The 17,131-nt window shown below is 44.3% G+C and overlaps 1 protein-coding gene across 1 annotated transcript in view; it reads left to right on the top strand.

The window, feature by feature from the left end:
- Prkca (protein kinase C, alpha) overlaps positions 1 to 17,131 on the top strand; it is a 410,502-nt gene that overhangs the window by 275,557 nt on the left and 117,814 nt on the right. Inside the window, exons 4-5 of the mRNA NM_011101.3 lie at positions 10,459 to 10,570; positions 14,229 to 14,357. Coding sequence (NP_035231.2) covers positions 10,459 to 10,570; positions 14,229 to 14,357 — 241 coding nt within the window. The remainder of the gene's footprint in view (positions 1 to 10,458; positions 10,571 to 14,228; positions 14,358 to 17,131) is intronic.

Here is a 17,131-nt window from a genome sequence, read left to right as displayed (position 1 = left end):
GCACATACCTTTTATCCAAGGGCTTTCTGCTTGAATATTATGAACAGGATTAAATAAAGTCAACCATAGGTCAAGAGACAGAGCAAGTGACCAGTTGACAGGAGACAGACAGACACACGGGAAATACAAAGGACAGGCATTCAGTTTGAAGGGCTTTTAAGACAATGTGTAGAAGAGGGGACTTTGTCCTTCTGGAAGTTCATTTGAGGAGAAAGATCAGCTGGGTGCTCTCTCTGCCTCTCTGAGCTAGCAGGCTTTCACCCCTAGCATCTGGCTCCTGAGTCTTCTTAAGTAAAATCTAATGATGGAGATTTTGTTTGAAAAAGATAGCTGGATAGGTAGATAGATAGATAGATAGATAGATAGATAGATAGATAGATAGATAGATAGATGATAGATAGATAGATAGACAGACAGACAGACAGACAAACAGACAGATTTTTTTCTTGAAGAACTCAATATGGAAATGCGAGAAAAAAGAAATTTATTTTCTAGATTAAAATCTCCCACGAATTGCTGGTATTATAGTATAAGGAAATAACACTGTATGTGTGCAAGATTGCATTTCCCCTCCCTTTGTTCCCTCACCTATAAGAGGCCCATGCATCCTGAGTCCGTCTGTATGACATTTACCTTCTCCCAGGAAGCAGAGTGCACATATACAGCCCCGCTAAAGGTCAGGCTGTGCCCAAGGTGGAACTGCCGCCTGCACTGTTCTCTTGCTTTTCTTTTCCTCTGCCCTGAGCTCGGTTCACCCCACACAGTGGTCCTTCCTCCCTTCCTCCCCCGGGATGAGCAGTAGGTGCTCCCACCCTGGAGCCAGTGGTATTGGAGTGAGAAGTGAATGAGGAGGTAAGTCAGTGAGATTTGGACCTGGGTTGTTATTGCTGTGCACACTCGTGATACCCGAACAGTGGATGGTTTCACTTAGCATCACCAGCTTAGGATGTTTTCACTTGGACTTCAGCCTCCAAGCTGGACATGGGAGCCCATTCTGTTGCTCTCTGCCAACTCATAGAGAACGGAAGTGGAGACTAAGCCTGCTGAGGTTCTTTGTAGATAGTGATGTTCAAATCTTCGTTGTCCACTCTTGGGGAGGGAGTTATATATTCTCTGCCTTGTTGACTCCCAGCTCTCCTGTGCGTCGTACCTGAACCAATAAAACTGGAGAAGAAATGCCGGCACCATTCTTAGGTGAAGGATGAAAGGGACTTTGAGTAATACTGCCCTGCCCTTTCTCTTTCTCTTCTGCCAGACGACTTGGGTCTACCCCTGTCAGAGGCTGTCCTCTGAGGAAGATCTCAAAGGGATGAGAAATAAGTGTGTGTTTAGCTATTGAAATTTAGGAGTGGTTTGCTCCTGTAGCATAACTTAATCTGCCCCCAGTGAGACTAGGATCCCACTGGAGTTTTTCCTACTCGGTGCAGGCCACCAACACATAGTAGGTACACAGTAAATCATTTTAAAGCAAGATGAAGACGCATATCTGGAAAGTGTGTTGATTTTCAAATGAACATTGCTTAAGCTTTAGTGTGTGAGTATTTACACATTTAAAGCATTTTGATATCGTGATCTATCCATGGTTCTTTGGTAATTTGAAGTTTGACATGCAGACATATATCAATACCCAGAAATGGTATGTATATACACTATGCAAAATAGGAAGACATAAGCCATGCTATTCCTTTAAAATATGTTTTCTGTGTCTGTGGTGTATGTGCACATTCATGTGAGTGTCTGAGGAGACAGAAAGAAGGCATCAGATCCCCCTGGAACAGCAGGTTACAGGTCACTGTGAAATCCCTGACATGGGTGTGGAGCCTGAATGTAGATCCTCTGGGAGAGCAGCAAATGACCTTAACCTCTGAGCCTCTCTCCAGACCCATAACATAACTTATAGAGATGTAGACTATGCTGTCAAATACTCTTACATAGGTATAGGTAACTTCTTGGTAGGTTGCTCAAGGAACTGCAGGCAGAGTCCATTCGTTATCAGATACGATATCTGCCTCGGTTTCTCTAACATGCAGCCGACATCTCGTGAAGCAAATGGAACGGACCCAGTGCGAGCAGAGGGGCTTCACCGTCATTCGGGATACAGGGAAGGTGTATGAATCCATGTCCTCCCCTGCATCCTCTCAGATATTGTTCAAAGTGTCCTTTCCCTTTCATCCCTGAACCTGTCTGTCCCCACACTTCCCAGAGGCATGTCGCTTACAAATCTATCGAGAGAAAAGCCACGCTATTGTTCAGTAGAGGAATGGCCATATTTATGTTTCTGGTTTTGACATAAATGTCATTCTAGCCTTTGTTTGATTCTGTGACTTGCTCTTTTTGTCTGACAGTAGTCCTTGGCGCTCAGTCCATGCTCTTAGAGAAAGAGCTAGCTAATTTGCTCCAACTGTTACGTGGCCATCAGTACTATAAGTATATTACAATTTACTTGGTAGTTGCCTTGCTGGGGGAGAATTATGCGTACTTTAAAAGACTCCGTGGATTCAAGGTTAGCGACAGCATCTTGTTCACCTGGGCAAAGAATCTTTAGAATCCTGCTGATGAAGCTTGGTTTGATAAGTTAGCCCGGCTATAAAGACAGCTCGTGTTTGGGCCTAGAGAGGTGGCTCAGAGCACTTGCTAGCCTTGCAGAGGACCTGGGTTCAGTTCCCACCAGTTCCCAGTACCCACACAGTGGTTCACAACCATCAGTAATTCCAGTTCTGGGAAATCCAATGCCCTCCTCTGATGACCACAGGTACCAGGCTTGTGTGTGCTGTGATACATACATGCAGGCAAAATACTCATAAACATAAAATTAAACCTAAAAAGATTTGAAATTTTACTTTAAAGAAGATGATTGTTATTCATCAGAATAAAACATGGCTGCTTCACAGAAGCAAAATAAATTCCTGCCACCAGAAATGGGTTCTTTCTTAAATAGGCCATGTCTACAGCAATGCCAAACCTCGTCAAAAACAAAGTTTTGGTTTTGTTTCGTTTAGTTTTTGGGTTTTTTTTTTTTTTTTTTTTGGCAACAAAGTCTCATGTTTCCAAGGCTGGTATCAAATTTGCTATATAGCTGAAGTTAACTTCTGACCCCCTGGAGTGATGGGATTGTGTCCAGTTTTATATGATGGTAGACATGGAGCACAGGGCTTTAATGCAAACTAGGCAAGAACTTGACCCCTGAGCTTCTCCCCTAGCCAGCACTGAACATTCTAAAGCTCCCATGAAGAGAGATCTAGACTGATGTAGCCTCTGAGAAGGCTATGGGGCCAAACCCTTCTTATAGGTGAGACACAATTACAGTAATAGTCATGTTATAGAAAATCACTCTGGCTTTAGTTTTTGCTAATAAAACAACATTTTTAATATGTTTCTTTCTTTCTTCCTTTCTTCCTTTCTTCCTCTCTTCCTCTCTTCCTCTCTTCCTCTCTCTCTCTGTCTCTCTCTCTGTCTCTCTGTCTCTCTCTCTCTCTGTCTCTCTCTGTCTCTCTCTCTCTCTCTCTCTCTTTCTTTCTTTCTTTCTGTTTCATGGAGTTAAAAAAAGAAATTTCCTAAGAAATTTCAGATCACAATAATGATGCCAGCCTTATTACCCTTGGAGCAGAGTATTCAGTGTTGCCTGTGTAGTCAGCATGCGGGTGACATTTAGACCCAAGCCTGGCTTCCAAGTATGATTCATGAGAACACATCAGATGGTAAGAGCAGGGAATTTTCCTTGGTATTCAGAGGAAGCAGCTTGGAGGAGCCACACAAGGAAGTCGCGCCCCAGAGCTCCACTGGATTAAAAACAGCCCCAGGAACTCAGAAAGCCTGACCCTGAGGCTTTCAAGGATAGGCATTTAGGTCCTCTGAGAAACCTCCAGGGCATGTTGGAGGAATTCAGATATGGGTAGGAAATGCAGGATGGGAACACACACACACACACACACACACACACACACACACACCAGCCAAAGCTTGCCTTCCTTATTTATCAGATAAAAAGGGCTTGTGAAGCATCTGTTCACATGGACCCATTCTCATCTCCATCCTTAGCAGCTGCTGCCTCCTTCAGCTCAGGGATCATCCAAAGGCTAAATTCTGCCCATGGCTGGACCACTCGCCATCCTTAAAGATAGATTGCAAACTCACCTAGAACACATTGCCTTTAGTACGTACATAGAGTCCAGCCAGGAAGAATATAGGAAGTCCAAAGCTCCATCAGCATCAAAATCTATGCGGTGCAGATCTAAGGGCTTGTTTTTAACCAACTTCAGAAGAAGAAGAAGAAGAAGAAGAAGAAGAAGAAGAAGAAGAAGAAGAAGAAGAAGAAGAGGAGGAGGAGGAGGAGGAGGAGGAGGAGGAGGAGGAGGAGGAGGAGGAGGAGGAGGAGGAGGAGGAGGAGGAGGAGGAGGAGGAGGAAGAGGAGGAGGAAGAGGAGGAGGAGGAGGAGGAGGAGGAGGAGGAGGAGGAAGAGGAGGAGGAAAGAGGTCTTGGAAACATCTTGATAGGAATGTTGACACAGTTTTCCAGGGAAAGCTGGTCAAGCTATGATATTTAGAACTAAGAGATAAGATGCAGGCTAGCAGACGCTATGATAGAATTTGCATCCTCCCCTCCCCCTCTGATTGATTTTTTTGGAAATAATTCCAGATTTAGATTCACAAGTGAGATTTTATTTGTGCCTATGAGACAGCCTGTAGGCCAAGCCTCCATTTCCACCACGTACAGCAGGAGTTTCTGAGTGGAGCCTTTGAGCCTTTCTGTTAGAATGTAACAGGCCAGGACAGCATCTGCAGGACAGAGGGTTTTATACTCCCTTCAAACAGAGGCTGCCCAAAAGTTCAAGGAGCATTTACACATGCTTCGCTAAAGGGAAAGACCACTAACCTCGTTAGAGGGGATTACTCTAAGACAGACCCTTCTTTATGTACTAGGACCAAGCTTACCACACATGACCCATGGGGCAGTTTTCTCTAGAACCTTCAAGCAAAGTATGATAGAAGCTCAGTTCTGTGAGGATGTAGTTGCCGTGTGGAGCGTGGGTGTACCGTGACAGAGACAACTAATGCTAGAGATGGGCTGGGAGATTTGTGGACTCGGCTTTGCAATCCCAGAGAATCCTCCTCTGATTGTTTTGCCTTCTCACCCTGCTCCCTGGGGAGCTCAGAGATGCCGTTTATACTTCAACCTCAATAGCCTGTCTTGGTTCTATCGCAGTTGCTGATTTAGTGATGTTGGTTCAGAGATCTTTCCTTTGCTTCAGACTGCTTGGTTAGGGCGTGTGTGTGTGTGTGTGTGTGTGTGTGTGTGTGTATGTGTGTGTCCTCTGAAAGAAAACACTGTTCTTTCTTACTACCCCTGAATCAGCCGCAACAGGCAGAATTCTTGTGGCTGTGGCAGGTAGAAGCTATCACGGGCAAAGACCTAGGTGAAATACACTGGGTACTGCCACCAGGTAAAGGTGCCAGGGACTATGGGTGTAACAGAGAGGGAGCTCCAATGCTGTTTAGGACCCAAGGACCTGCAACACTTACACATAAACACACTTAGGCTTCAGCCCCCACTGAAGCTGGTGACTCTCCACCTGGAAGGCCCACAGCCTTTCAATCTCCCCATGACCCAGGCTGGCTGCACACCTGGCTGAGCCCTCAGTCAGCCAGATATTTGAAATGACTCTGTTAAGAACTGGCCACAGAGGTCACGACATGTGTGTTTACTTAGAGAGGAACTTTCCACTTCTACTTTTGGATAGATCTTTGGAGTCGCCCTCCTCAATCAACCCCTTCACGTGAGATCCGTCAGTTATGGGTCTCACGGACAGGTTCCTCTGTTGCTGTGCCTCTCGAGTCCATGCTATGTGCTCAGCAAACAAGACTGGATTCCCTCCCCAGCACACGGTCTATTCAATTCACATGTTGTACAATGCAAGCCCTTTGTTATAACCATGCATAGAAAATCTAGAGACCTGAGGATGCCGCAAGTCAGCTGGCGGCAGGGCGGCAGCATCTCCTCTCCACTAATGTGCTGTGGTTATGTAAGATGCTCTCGCTGGGAAAGCAGGATGAAGAGCAAAGAGGAACAGGCTGTACTTGTTTTGCAAATTCTTGTGAGTCTTAAGTGATTTCAAAATAAAAAGGGTTTTGTTGGTGTTTTCTTTTTCTAAATATCAAGACAGAATTGAAGGGACTATTTAGTACAGTTGTTTCCAACTTTAATCTTAGCAGCAGCCTCGCCTCCCCGCTTTGCTCTCTTCCCTCCCCACCCTCAGCGGCACCCGGCACCCGGCACCTCCTGACAAGCTCGGGGCCCTGTGAGACCTCATGTGGAACCCTATTCCCACCTCCATGGTCCAGGATTCAGATAGAGAAACCTGAGGCCCAGAGAAGGCCAACACTCTGCTCCTCAGAGGCTCTGCTATAAATACAGACGGCCTGGGCAGGTTTCTGCTCCAGTGGCTTTCTGTGAAGCATGGTGAGTCCCGTTTAGGTAACAAGGTTGTTTCTCTTGTCAGGCCTGGAGCCATGCATTACACGGGATGAGTTTCCATGTTTCTCCTTCATCCTTCTCCACAGGCAATAACATCAGCGTGACCTTTAAGCTGGGACCATGCATGAGCTAATCTGGGCCACTGAGCAGTTTCAAATTTACCACATAGGGTTGATTGCCAAGGAACTCTCTGGAGGGCTAGAGACAATGTGCTAGAAGCCAGACCGAAGAGATATTCCCCGTTCAGCCTCCATTCTGACCCCCAGTCAAGGCTGGAATCACCCAGATCACTGGATGTTTCCATAACTGTCCATGCCGCTGAAGTATTTTAGAGAAACCTTGGGCTTCGTGAAGTTTATTTCTATGGCTAACACCATAATAGCCTCTTATATTTTTCCAGCTCTTATCAAGTTGTAAACCCTTTGCATATGGTCATATGCTGCTGGAGTTCACATGAGCACATACACCTATTATAATTTATAAATAAAATTGAGGGCCCCCCATGCACTTTTGGTAGTGAAGGATTCTGGGACCTGGTGGCTCTCCAGACACCACACACACACACATACACACACACACACACACACACACACACACACACACACACACACACACACAAGAAGTAGAAGTCATGACTTCCTCTCTTTCTACATCTCCTGGCAGTTAGAGCCTGGAGATGCCATATGGGTGTCAGATGAGTGAGACTTAGGTTTTCCTGAAAGAGGGGCCCATTGCCCATGTGCCACATCAATAGAGATGTGTGTGAGAGTCAGCTGGCAGGACAGCCACCCCAGGGCTGACCTGACGGCCTGTGCATCCTCCAGTGGGTTTACAGTGAGCTGCCACTCTTCATTTGCTGCTAGTTGTTGATGCTGTATCTCTGCAGGCAACCTGGCTTCTTGCTTTCCCCCCAGCATCTTCTTTGCCCTCCACATTGTGGGGAACAACCTTCACTGTCAGCATGGGTCCAGATAATTGGTGCTGATGCTAGCCTGATCCTTCGGCATTCTGGCCCATGTCGCAGACATCGGAGTAACTGATCAGCTGCTCTTCACTCCATCTTCACAGCCATTTCTATCTAGGGAAAATGCTCCCACAAGGACATGGATCTTTTATAACCTGAAGAGGGGCCTTTAGAGGGGCAGGCAGTGGGTTGCTTCATGGGTATTGCTAATCATGAGCCAATGAGATGGCTTCAAGGGTAAGGTGTTTGCTTCTACACCCGAGGACCAAAATCTGATCCCTGGAAATCACATGGTGGAAGGGAGAACCAACTCTTAGAAGCCATCCAAGAACCTTCACACGCGCAAGGTGGCACACACAGATGCTCAAGTGCATGCACAATATACACTAAACAAACAAATGAACGAATAAGTTTACAAATAAAACAGTATTGCTGGTCATCACACATGTATTCAGCTACTACTGTGAGGTCCTGTTGTCTGTGAAATGACCTCTTACAGCAGTGATTCCCAGTCTTCGAACCCTGAGATAATCTTTTCTAGACTGGAACAGAGCATGGTAGCATACACCTGCAATCCCACTATTCAGCAAGCTAACAAAAGGGGTTGAGGCCAGTCTAGGTTACATAGTGATATTCTGTATCCAAAAAGAATGGGAGGGAGGGAGGGCAGGAAGGAAGAGGGAAGGAAGAGGGAGGGGGTAGGGAAGGTGGGACAACAAGAGGAGGCCCTTCCCCAGAGTCTGTGATTGTGGAAACATCTAGGTGCAATATTTGCAATCACTCTAACTGATACTCTGTTAGGTGAAGCCTGTTGCCCTAAAGCTGGGCTGCGCAAATATTTCTTACAAGGTTAGGTAATAAATATTTTCAGCTTTGTGGCCCATTCTGTCTCTGCCACAAATGTTCAACACTGCCACTGTAGCCACAGAAACCATGTCACTAAGTGAACATGGTTGCATTCCGAGAAGATGTTATTTATAAAAGAGCTAGTATATCTGTATCCCTCCCTCAGAAAACTGAGGTGCAGCTCTGGACGTTTAAGAGATGGCAAGAACCAGCTCTTCATGCTGGGTAGACATCTGAAAGCTTGCACAGTAAGAATTGGGTGGCCAGATCCCAGTTTTCAATGTGTTTGAGTCTCAGAGATCTGCGGGGTGGGGCGGGGGAGTGGTCATCACCTCTCTGTAAGATGAGGGTGACGATAATATAATGAGGAACAAAGAGACATGTTCACCTTTACCACAGCTAATGGATACATCTGTGAGTGTTTTGGCGTGCTCTTCTTTAAACTTTTCTGCATGATTAAGACATTCCGGAATTTTCCAAACTATGCCTTTTAAAAGTGGTCATAATCATTCATTTGGGATACCTTTAGCTTGGGTCATGGGTTTCAAAGTCAACCAAAAGCCACACTTGCCTTTGGAATCCTGTTAGACCTCTGGCACCCAGGTGCCTTGGAAAGTCTGAAGCCTAGCATGTCTTTTTATGTGTATCTTTATATGTGAGCAACACCTGCCTCCAGGAGAGCCTGTGCTTAATGTATCTTCATGGAGCCCCCTTCCCCGACCCCCACCACTTAGTGTATCTTCATGGAGCTCCTGTCTTCTGTTCCTCCCTGGCTTTGCCCTCTGTGCTCTAGCAGAAGCTCAGGCCACCCTTCAGGAAGAAGCAGTTCATGAGGAAAGAACCTTGTATGTGCATATTGACTATAACATTAGCTTGTTGTTCAAATATCATACAAAGGTCTTTTCGCTCAGTCCTCTCCTTGAAGGAGCCGGGGGCTGTGTGTGGTGGTATGCATCCTTAATCCCAAAACTGCAGAGCTGAGAAGTTCTGAGACAGGAGGGTTGAAAGTTCAAGACCAGCCTAGGTTACATAGTGGAGGTAGAATAAGGAGAGGAGAGGTACCACGAGGAAAATGAAGATGAAAAGAAAGAGGAAGAAGGGAGGAGGAGGAGGAAGAGAAGGAGGAGGAGAAGGCATCAGCAACAGCTACCACTAGAACTAGCAGCTAGTTCCTTCCTTCTCTGTCCCCTGCATACTCACCCTGCACTGGACAGTCTACCAGTCTCCTACTAGGACATTCTAATCAGTTTACAAAGGTTGGCTTGTTTTGTCCTTATTATAACCATGTAACTTAGGTGGTGCTGACTTCCCTATTTGTAGATGAGACAGGAAGAACAAGCCATTTGTCCAAATCCATGCCTCTGAAAGGTACCAGAATCCAGACTCAGTATGACATGATATATATATATATATATATATATATATATATATAGAGAGAGAGAGAGAGAGAGATGATAGATAGTTTCTGCTTCTCTACCTGTGCACTGAAGAACAGGAACCTAGAACAGATTTCTGGTTGCACACTTGCGCTCTGTATGGTCTGCTAGAGAAAGCAATGTCCTGCATCTATACTTGGGGAAGGGCTATCCCATTGGTTTCATGCTTTCCTCTAACTACTGATATCTCTCCCACATAAATACACAGACTCTTTGGGGATAGGGTATGATCACAAAGTCCTGCCAATCTCAAGGTTGATCTAGTTTCACAGCCTACCAGATTCTGGAAGTCAAGAGACTTCAAAAAGGATCCAGACCTCAACTCATTCATATCAGCTTCATAAGTGTCTCTTCTGGGCCACTGCCTTGCTAGGTGTTGGGGTGTCTCTGGGTACAGGGACAGGAATACTTTGAAACACTGAATATGCCTCCTCCCAGACTGTGATGATGGTAGGCTTCAAGTGACAGCATTCATGGAAACTTTGTCATTGACTATGTACAAATTATACCATAGAGGGGGTGGGGGAATGTGAGTGTTTGCTACATAAAAATGTGATATAGTCAAAAGACACACACACACACTTACACACATACACTCACACAGTGCACACACTTCTCCGACTCTAGGGAGCAATACAGTCTAATACTAGCCAAACTGTGCAATGAAAAGATTGTGAGCTTGCCTTAATCAAAACTATAGCCCTTTCACACCTGAAATGAATGTTGTTCTTCTCCCTCCAGGACCCCAGGAGCAAGCACAAGTTCAAAATCCACACATACGGAAGCCCTACCTTCTGTGATCACTGTGGGTCCCTGCTCTATGGACTTATCCACCAAGGGATGAAATGTGACAGTAAGTTTTCTTTTCCAGTAGTTGGCCAGGCTCTGCAGCTCATGGCTGGGTTTGCTAAGTGCCAAAGTCTCAGAAACTTCTCAATAACAGCTCACCACCAAAGAGAAGTGGTCCAGATAAAGACAAGGCTCAAAGACTGAGGAATTAATCTCTTCTCCAGCTTCTGGGTTCTGGTTTGTTATAACTACTTGCTTGTCTGACTATGAACCCCCTGAAGGTAATCGGGTTTATAAATGGAGTTAGTCGGTGCTGTCACACTGTGTGTGTGTGTTAGAAATCTTCAATCCCTGTAAAATGCAGGCTAGTCAAACCCCACAGAAGATTCTCCACCTCCAGATTCCACATTTGGTTGGCTTCAAAATAAGCTAAGAAACCAGTCATTATCTTCCTATGCCTCTAATTAGTGGGTGGACTGTGGAAAAATCCAGCAGGCTTCTCCATAAAACCGAAGCTAAAGCGAGCATGAAAACCAGGGTGGCATCTTGAGCTCCCTCACCCTGCCCGTTGATGAACGGATGGATCTATAGCAGCCGAGTTATGTACAGCATCACAGAGGTCAGTGACACAAGGGACAGGAGGCCATTTCCATCCTCCTCCCAGCCATGTCTGCATCCTTATCCAATACCAAAGAGAGAAAAACATAGCCTAGGAAAGTTTCTGATTTGCTAATTCTCTAGTGACAAATTTACCTAGCTCGATGCTTAAATAAAAATGTGTGTGTTTAGGGCTGAAAAGGCAGCTACTAAGCCTGTGTCCTTAATAAATGTCAGGAAGGCACCAGCATGTTCTTGTTCCTAAGGACTGCATCGACCTCAGAGCTTTGTATCCTGAGGTGTTGGGCGTGTGTGAGTCTCTCAGAGCCCAGGGTTCGTTCAGCTTACCTAGCCGTGCAGGTTAATGGCCTTATCATCCATGCCAGATTCCAAACACATCATTTTAGTCATTCTCAATGTTTCTAAAAATGGTGATCCTAAGTACATTTGTAAATGTATTTTTGGCTATTTTAAAACTTGGAGCAGGGCTGGAGAAATGGTGTCCAGGGGGTGATGACACCTGCTACCAAGATTGACAACCTGGCATCAATCTCTGGAAGCCACATGACAGATGGAAGGAAAGAACAGATTCATACAGAATGATCTCTGGCCTCCACCTGTGTGCCGTGGCCGGGGCAGCACAATAAGTAAATGTTAGCATCATTTTTAAACATGGAGCAAAAATGAACACTCATATGTGTTGCATACATGTCAACCTTGTCACAGTTAGCAAGACCATGCGACGTTAATATCTCACCCCCACTCAAGTGGTAGAGCTTGTCATAGAGTTCCCCCAATCAATGCACTCCCCTGAGAAGTCTGCTGGGGAATCAGGGAGAGGTGTGCCCTTCCACCCCATCCCCACGTGTATATTCTCTTTAGGATGAAGCAAGGATTTTATGTGCCCAGTAATTTTAATTACCATGCAGAAACAGATGAATTGCCAGATATGGTTTCTAGTCATTTGCTGCTGCTGTAGCAAAGTACCTGAAATGGGGTCCTTTATGAAGAATCAAAATGTATTTAATCTCAGAGCTCTCAGATAAAGCACCTGCCTGCAGTGTGGCCTTGTTACAACATGAGAACATGGTAGAGGGGCCTCCTCTGGAAAGGTAGACTGGGAGAGTAGCCGAGAGCTCTCGTCTGTTTATACAGCCACAGCGCCACCATAAGAATCCCTCAGAGTCACGCTCACAACCTCATGTACTACTGTCTACCCCCAAAGGTCTCTCCTACTCTGGGTGAAACTTCCAGCACACAAACTTTGGGGAGATCTTTCTTCCATAACAGACATTAACTAGACTCACAAACCATCCATTTTAGAGTTTTGTTTCCTGGCTACCCTTGAGTGTCTTTGTAATAAATAAACTGTATAAATCTGAATTTATTAGCTAAATTTTTGACAATACTACCCATCTGGTTTTACATACTAGGATTCTGCTTTAGATTTCATTTGGAACAAAAAGAACTCCATTTCTAAACTATTTTGAAAGACATTGACCCAAGCCAATTTTTTGTGTTATTATTATTATTGTTGTTGTTGTTGTTATTTCTGTAGACTTGGTATCTGGGGCTCCTTCCTGGAAGGAGGAGAATGGGCAGAAGGCATCGGGATCCCAACCCTACCTTAGCAGAGAGATACAGAAGTCACTATACACACTCTTGTCTGCTGTCTCCTTGGACTCTGTGCACAGTTCCTCTTGGTGGGGAAAATGCTAGCCACCACTTATGTCAGCCAACCCTTTGTAGGGTAAGAAATGGGATGAGAGTATGCAAAGGATCTCCCCAAGGTACAAAAGCTGTTTCGAGTAGAGCCAAAACCAGAGTACAATCAGTGTGTGTTTACTCCCAAGTGTGACCCCAGTGTGTGTCCACTTCCGAGTGTGACCCAAGTTTGCATTCACTCCCAAGTGCAACCCCAGTGTGTGTTCATGACCCCACAGCATCCTTGGTAACCATATTCTTTCCGAGGCCCTGTAATTATCATCCTCAAATTTCAGCTCATGCCCAGGTACCCAAAGGTAGATAGGGCTTGGGTAACCCTCGGGAGGTGAATAGCACAACCTCGCAAGAGTCTTCGTTGCTAAGCCCCAGCCAATACAGCGTCTTGAACAGGGAGCTTTGTGGACAGAAACCTGAGGAGATCCACATGTGAGAAGCAGTTTTCAGTATTTAGTTGCAGCAAATAGGTCTTATTTATGACTTTTTCCAAAAAAAAAAAAAAAAAAAAAAAAAAGTGTGCTGCTATGTTTAGATTAAACATTGAGAATGAAAAGAATAGCCAGGTTCTGCCTTGAATATCGCAGATGAATCTTGTTAACATCCCAGGGAGAGTGGGTGAGGATTCCAGAAAGCCCAAGGTACCAGGAGGGCGGAACCAGCACACCTACACAGCCTCATGTTTGTAGTCATCCCTGGGGATTCTTCTCAGGGTTGCTTGCTTTATGGAAATAAGACTGATCTTTTTTTATCCTCCCCCTGTCTCGCCTACATAATGTCAGTGTAAGGAATGGCTTATGCCAGGCATGTATTTGTTTTACTTGGATTAATATTTAAATATTTGAAGACAGGTTTAAAATATCAAACACAAATTCCTTAAAAAAAAAATAAGGCAACATACTTATACCTTCTCAAAAATACTGAGTTACTTGAGGGAAAGAAAATTTTTATGAATTTCGTATACAAAGCCCATAAATTGTCATGTTCTTGGTGGCCAGCTCAGAAAGGCAGAAAGAATTCTCATCAGAAAATTGAATCCTCCATTAAAAATTTGCATATTGCATACCTGTGTGCACATAAACTATTAAGTATTTAGTCTGAACTCTGTATACATTCACTCCTGTAGATTTTGTTAAATATTTGAAACAGTCACAGAAGAAAAACCTGGGTTCTTTTGCTGTGGGAAAGACTGAACAAATGTGAAATAGATATTTTAAGGGTATTGCCACTCAAAGGAGGAAGCCTGTGCTGGAAGGGACATCTGCTCACAGTTCATGTCACCAGAAACATTATAGCAAAGTGTCACATTAGGGAAGAATCGGCCCCACTTCTCAGACACCAAAACACGAAGGCAGCGATATGAGCCCATATGGCCAACCTTACCCCTTTGCTTTTTTGATTCACAGCCTGCGACATGAATGTTCACAAGCAGTGTGTGATCAATGTCCCTAGCCTCTGCGGAATGGATCACACAGAGAAGAGGGGGCGGATTTATCTGAAGGCTGAGGTCACTGATGAAAAGCTCCACGTCACGGGTAAGGCATGGTCCGGGAGAATCATTGTCGGGCAAAGGTCAAGGTGACGGCAAAGCACGTGAATCTGGGCTGGGTGACTTGGTGTCTGTCAAGGCATTTGCCGCTAATTAATACATCCTAGGAGCATACTCTGTACACAGGATTTCCAAATACTCAATTGTCATATAAAGTCTAAAGCAACATGCAGACCTGGGTGCTCTGACAATGGTCACCATTTGGTAAGACTAAAACGAGGCCAGGGGAGACAGATGGCTGGTGGGTCTACATGCTCAGTGGCCTTGGGTTGTTAGGACCTGAAAAATCTATGTTGGAGGTTGTGACAGCAGCTACTGATGTCTGCATATCCTTCCCCTCTGTTAAGGATGATGTCAGGAACTTCATATATGATATTTACCTCTCTATATACTTGACTGTTAGCTTCATTTCCCAGGAAAGACACAAGAAGATAGAGAATGTACAGCACTGCAGAATTATTAAGTGGGAAGACAGGAGAGCATTTGTATCCAAACCCTCATCCTCTAAGTGTCATGCCACATGCATCCTCAACAAATGGTCCAGCCATGGTGAAGATATCCTAGCCACGGGCTATAGCACTCCTTCCTGTATCTGTGTGAGCTCTGCCTGCTACAGCCTGAATTTTCTTCTAGTTTCTCCAGGTCCACTTCTAGTGCATCCACACTCTCATCAAAGTTACCCTGATATCTTGATTCCCCGGGACCTATCCTGTCTTTCACACGTCCCAGCCTCTCTGTGTCATGTCAGGGCCTTATGTTTACTAGTCAAGTGATTTACCATTGGGCTGAACCCCAACCCTCCACGTTGGTTTACTATTTAACTCTTGGAACAGTCTACACTATTTCTCCTGGGGTTCCTGGTGGAGTGCCTGTAAGCTTGGTCTTTGACAGTGTCTTTGCAGAATTTTATCAGATAGGGTTTTATATTTCCATTTGTATTTGTAGCTTTTAACTTTTATCGTTAAGTCCTGGAAAGACTGACTTTAATGGTGTTTGCCTATAAATATCATTATAAACAGTAGAATATGTAATAGAGATAAGAAAGTTCTATTTAAGAAAAGTAGGAAGTGGGACGATTTTAAAGAAAGCTTATTTTGGGAAACATGCTCAAAATTTAGAGAGTGTTGTTGTTTGATTTTCTTCCTTCCTTCCTTCCTTTCTTTGCTTTGTTCTTTCTTTCTCTCTTTCTTTTTTTGAAAAATAAGCACATTTTCTTCGCAGAACTGTCCTTTCAAATCAGAATGCAAGAAACTCAAAGAATTTTGAGGTGTTATTCTGGGTATTTTTGAGACTTTAGCTTTCAACTAGACTTCCTTTCTATGGGGCCAATGCTGTCACCAATGTCACCATTCTGCCTAGGAAAGAAGTGTGCCAAGAGTTGTGAGTTCCTGTGCTAACCACACTCTACTGCAAGATAACTCTTCTCTGATGAGGGTTGGCCAATGCACTGATCTATACGTCTGGTAATATGTTGTTAGGAGTCACTTATTGCTGTGTGTTGAGCAGAATAATTGCAGTGCATTTTCTCCTACATTGCCTCAGTTCTATATGGCCTCAGATTCTGGGTCTCATTGACAATGTCAGGTATGGTTCCATCTCACAGAGTGGGCATTAAACAAACAAACAAATAAATATGGAAAGAAAGAGAGAGACAAAGAAAGAAAAGAAAGAGAGGGAGGGAGAGAGGGAGGGAGGGAGGGAGGGAGGGAGGAAGGAAGGAAGGAAGGAAGGAAGGAAGGAAGGAAGGGCGAGCGAGCTTGGTTGCTCCCATGACATGACATTTGTGCCACTGTTACACTTAGGTGCATAGCTTCTTGCCAGGTGAGTTGTTGTAGCTTGCAGTGTTCACAGCTGGGTGGCACTAGTGATTGCTTTACTCCTCCAGTAGCACACACAGCACCTTCCAGCACTGTGCACACAAGCCAGCAAGGGCGACATGTCCAGTTGAGGTAGATTTCTTCATGTTCTATAACTCAAGTGTGTACTATCTTCAGCAATAGGGTCTTACCACCACGTCCTGAAGTGTAACTAAGAAACAGCTTGTGATACTTGGGCAGGGTTATGGGACCAATAACTCAAAAAGAGGTTTGGTAGCATATCATTTGTAGTTGAAGTTGTATGCCCCCATCACAGGGAAATTCCATTAAAACTCCTTTTATATACTTATATATTTTAGGAAGTTTCTACAGTAAGTTTTCCATGTGACTCTTTCAAAAGGCCAAAAGAGCTACTTTTTAAGTATTTCTGTGTCTCATTTAAACCTGTGAGTAAGATTATTTTGTGATCCTTGATTTATAAATGAAGAAATTGAGGCACAAAGAAACGAAATGGCCAGCTCCTGAAAATTGGAAGTTTGACTGAAAACTTTAATAGTACCAATAAAAGGCTTTAATAGTACCAATAAAATTGGGAATCTCTCTCTAAGATAGTTACTGGATATAGCTCAGTGGGAGATTCTTTGCTGAAAACTCATAAGGCTCCATAAAGCCAAAACAAAGTAAAATAAGATATAGTTCTTTATGTAAAGGAAACCCAACCCTAGATTTAGAAAGTAAACTCAAGAAAATAACTAAAAAGTGACAGTATCTTGAAAATTTGTCTTATTATTTTGGCAGTATTGGTAAGCAAACCTAGGGCCTTGCACGTACATACTAGACAAACACATTACCATAAAGCTGCATCAAATGTTCTTGGTGTTTTGAGATACGATCTCACTATATAGCCTGGGCTGGCCTTCAGCTCTCTATCTGCCTGCCTCTG

Source organism: Mus musculus, chromosome 11 (assembly GCF_000001635.26).
Source record: "Mus musculus strain C57BL/6J chromosome 11, GRCm38.p6 C57BL/6J".
In the NCBI taxonomy this organism is placed as follows: domain Eukaryota; kingdom Metazoa; phylum Chordata; class Mammalia; order Rodentia; family Muridae; genus Mus; species Mus musculus.
The sequence above is the reverse complement of the archived record's forward strand: the minus strand, read 5'-3'. Positions and strand labels throughout refer to the sequence as shown.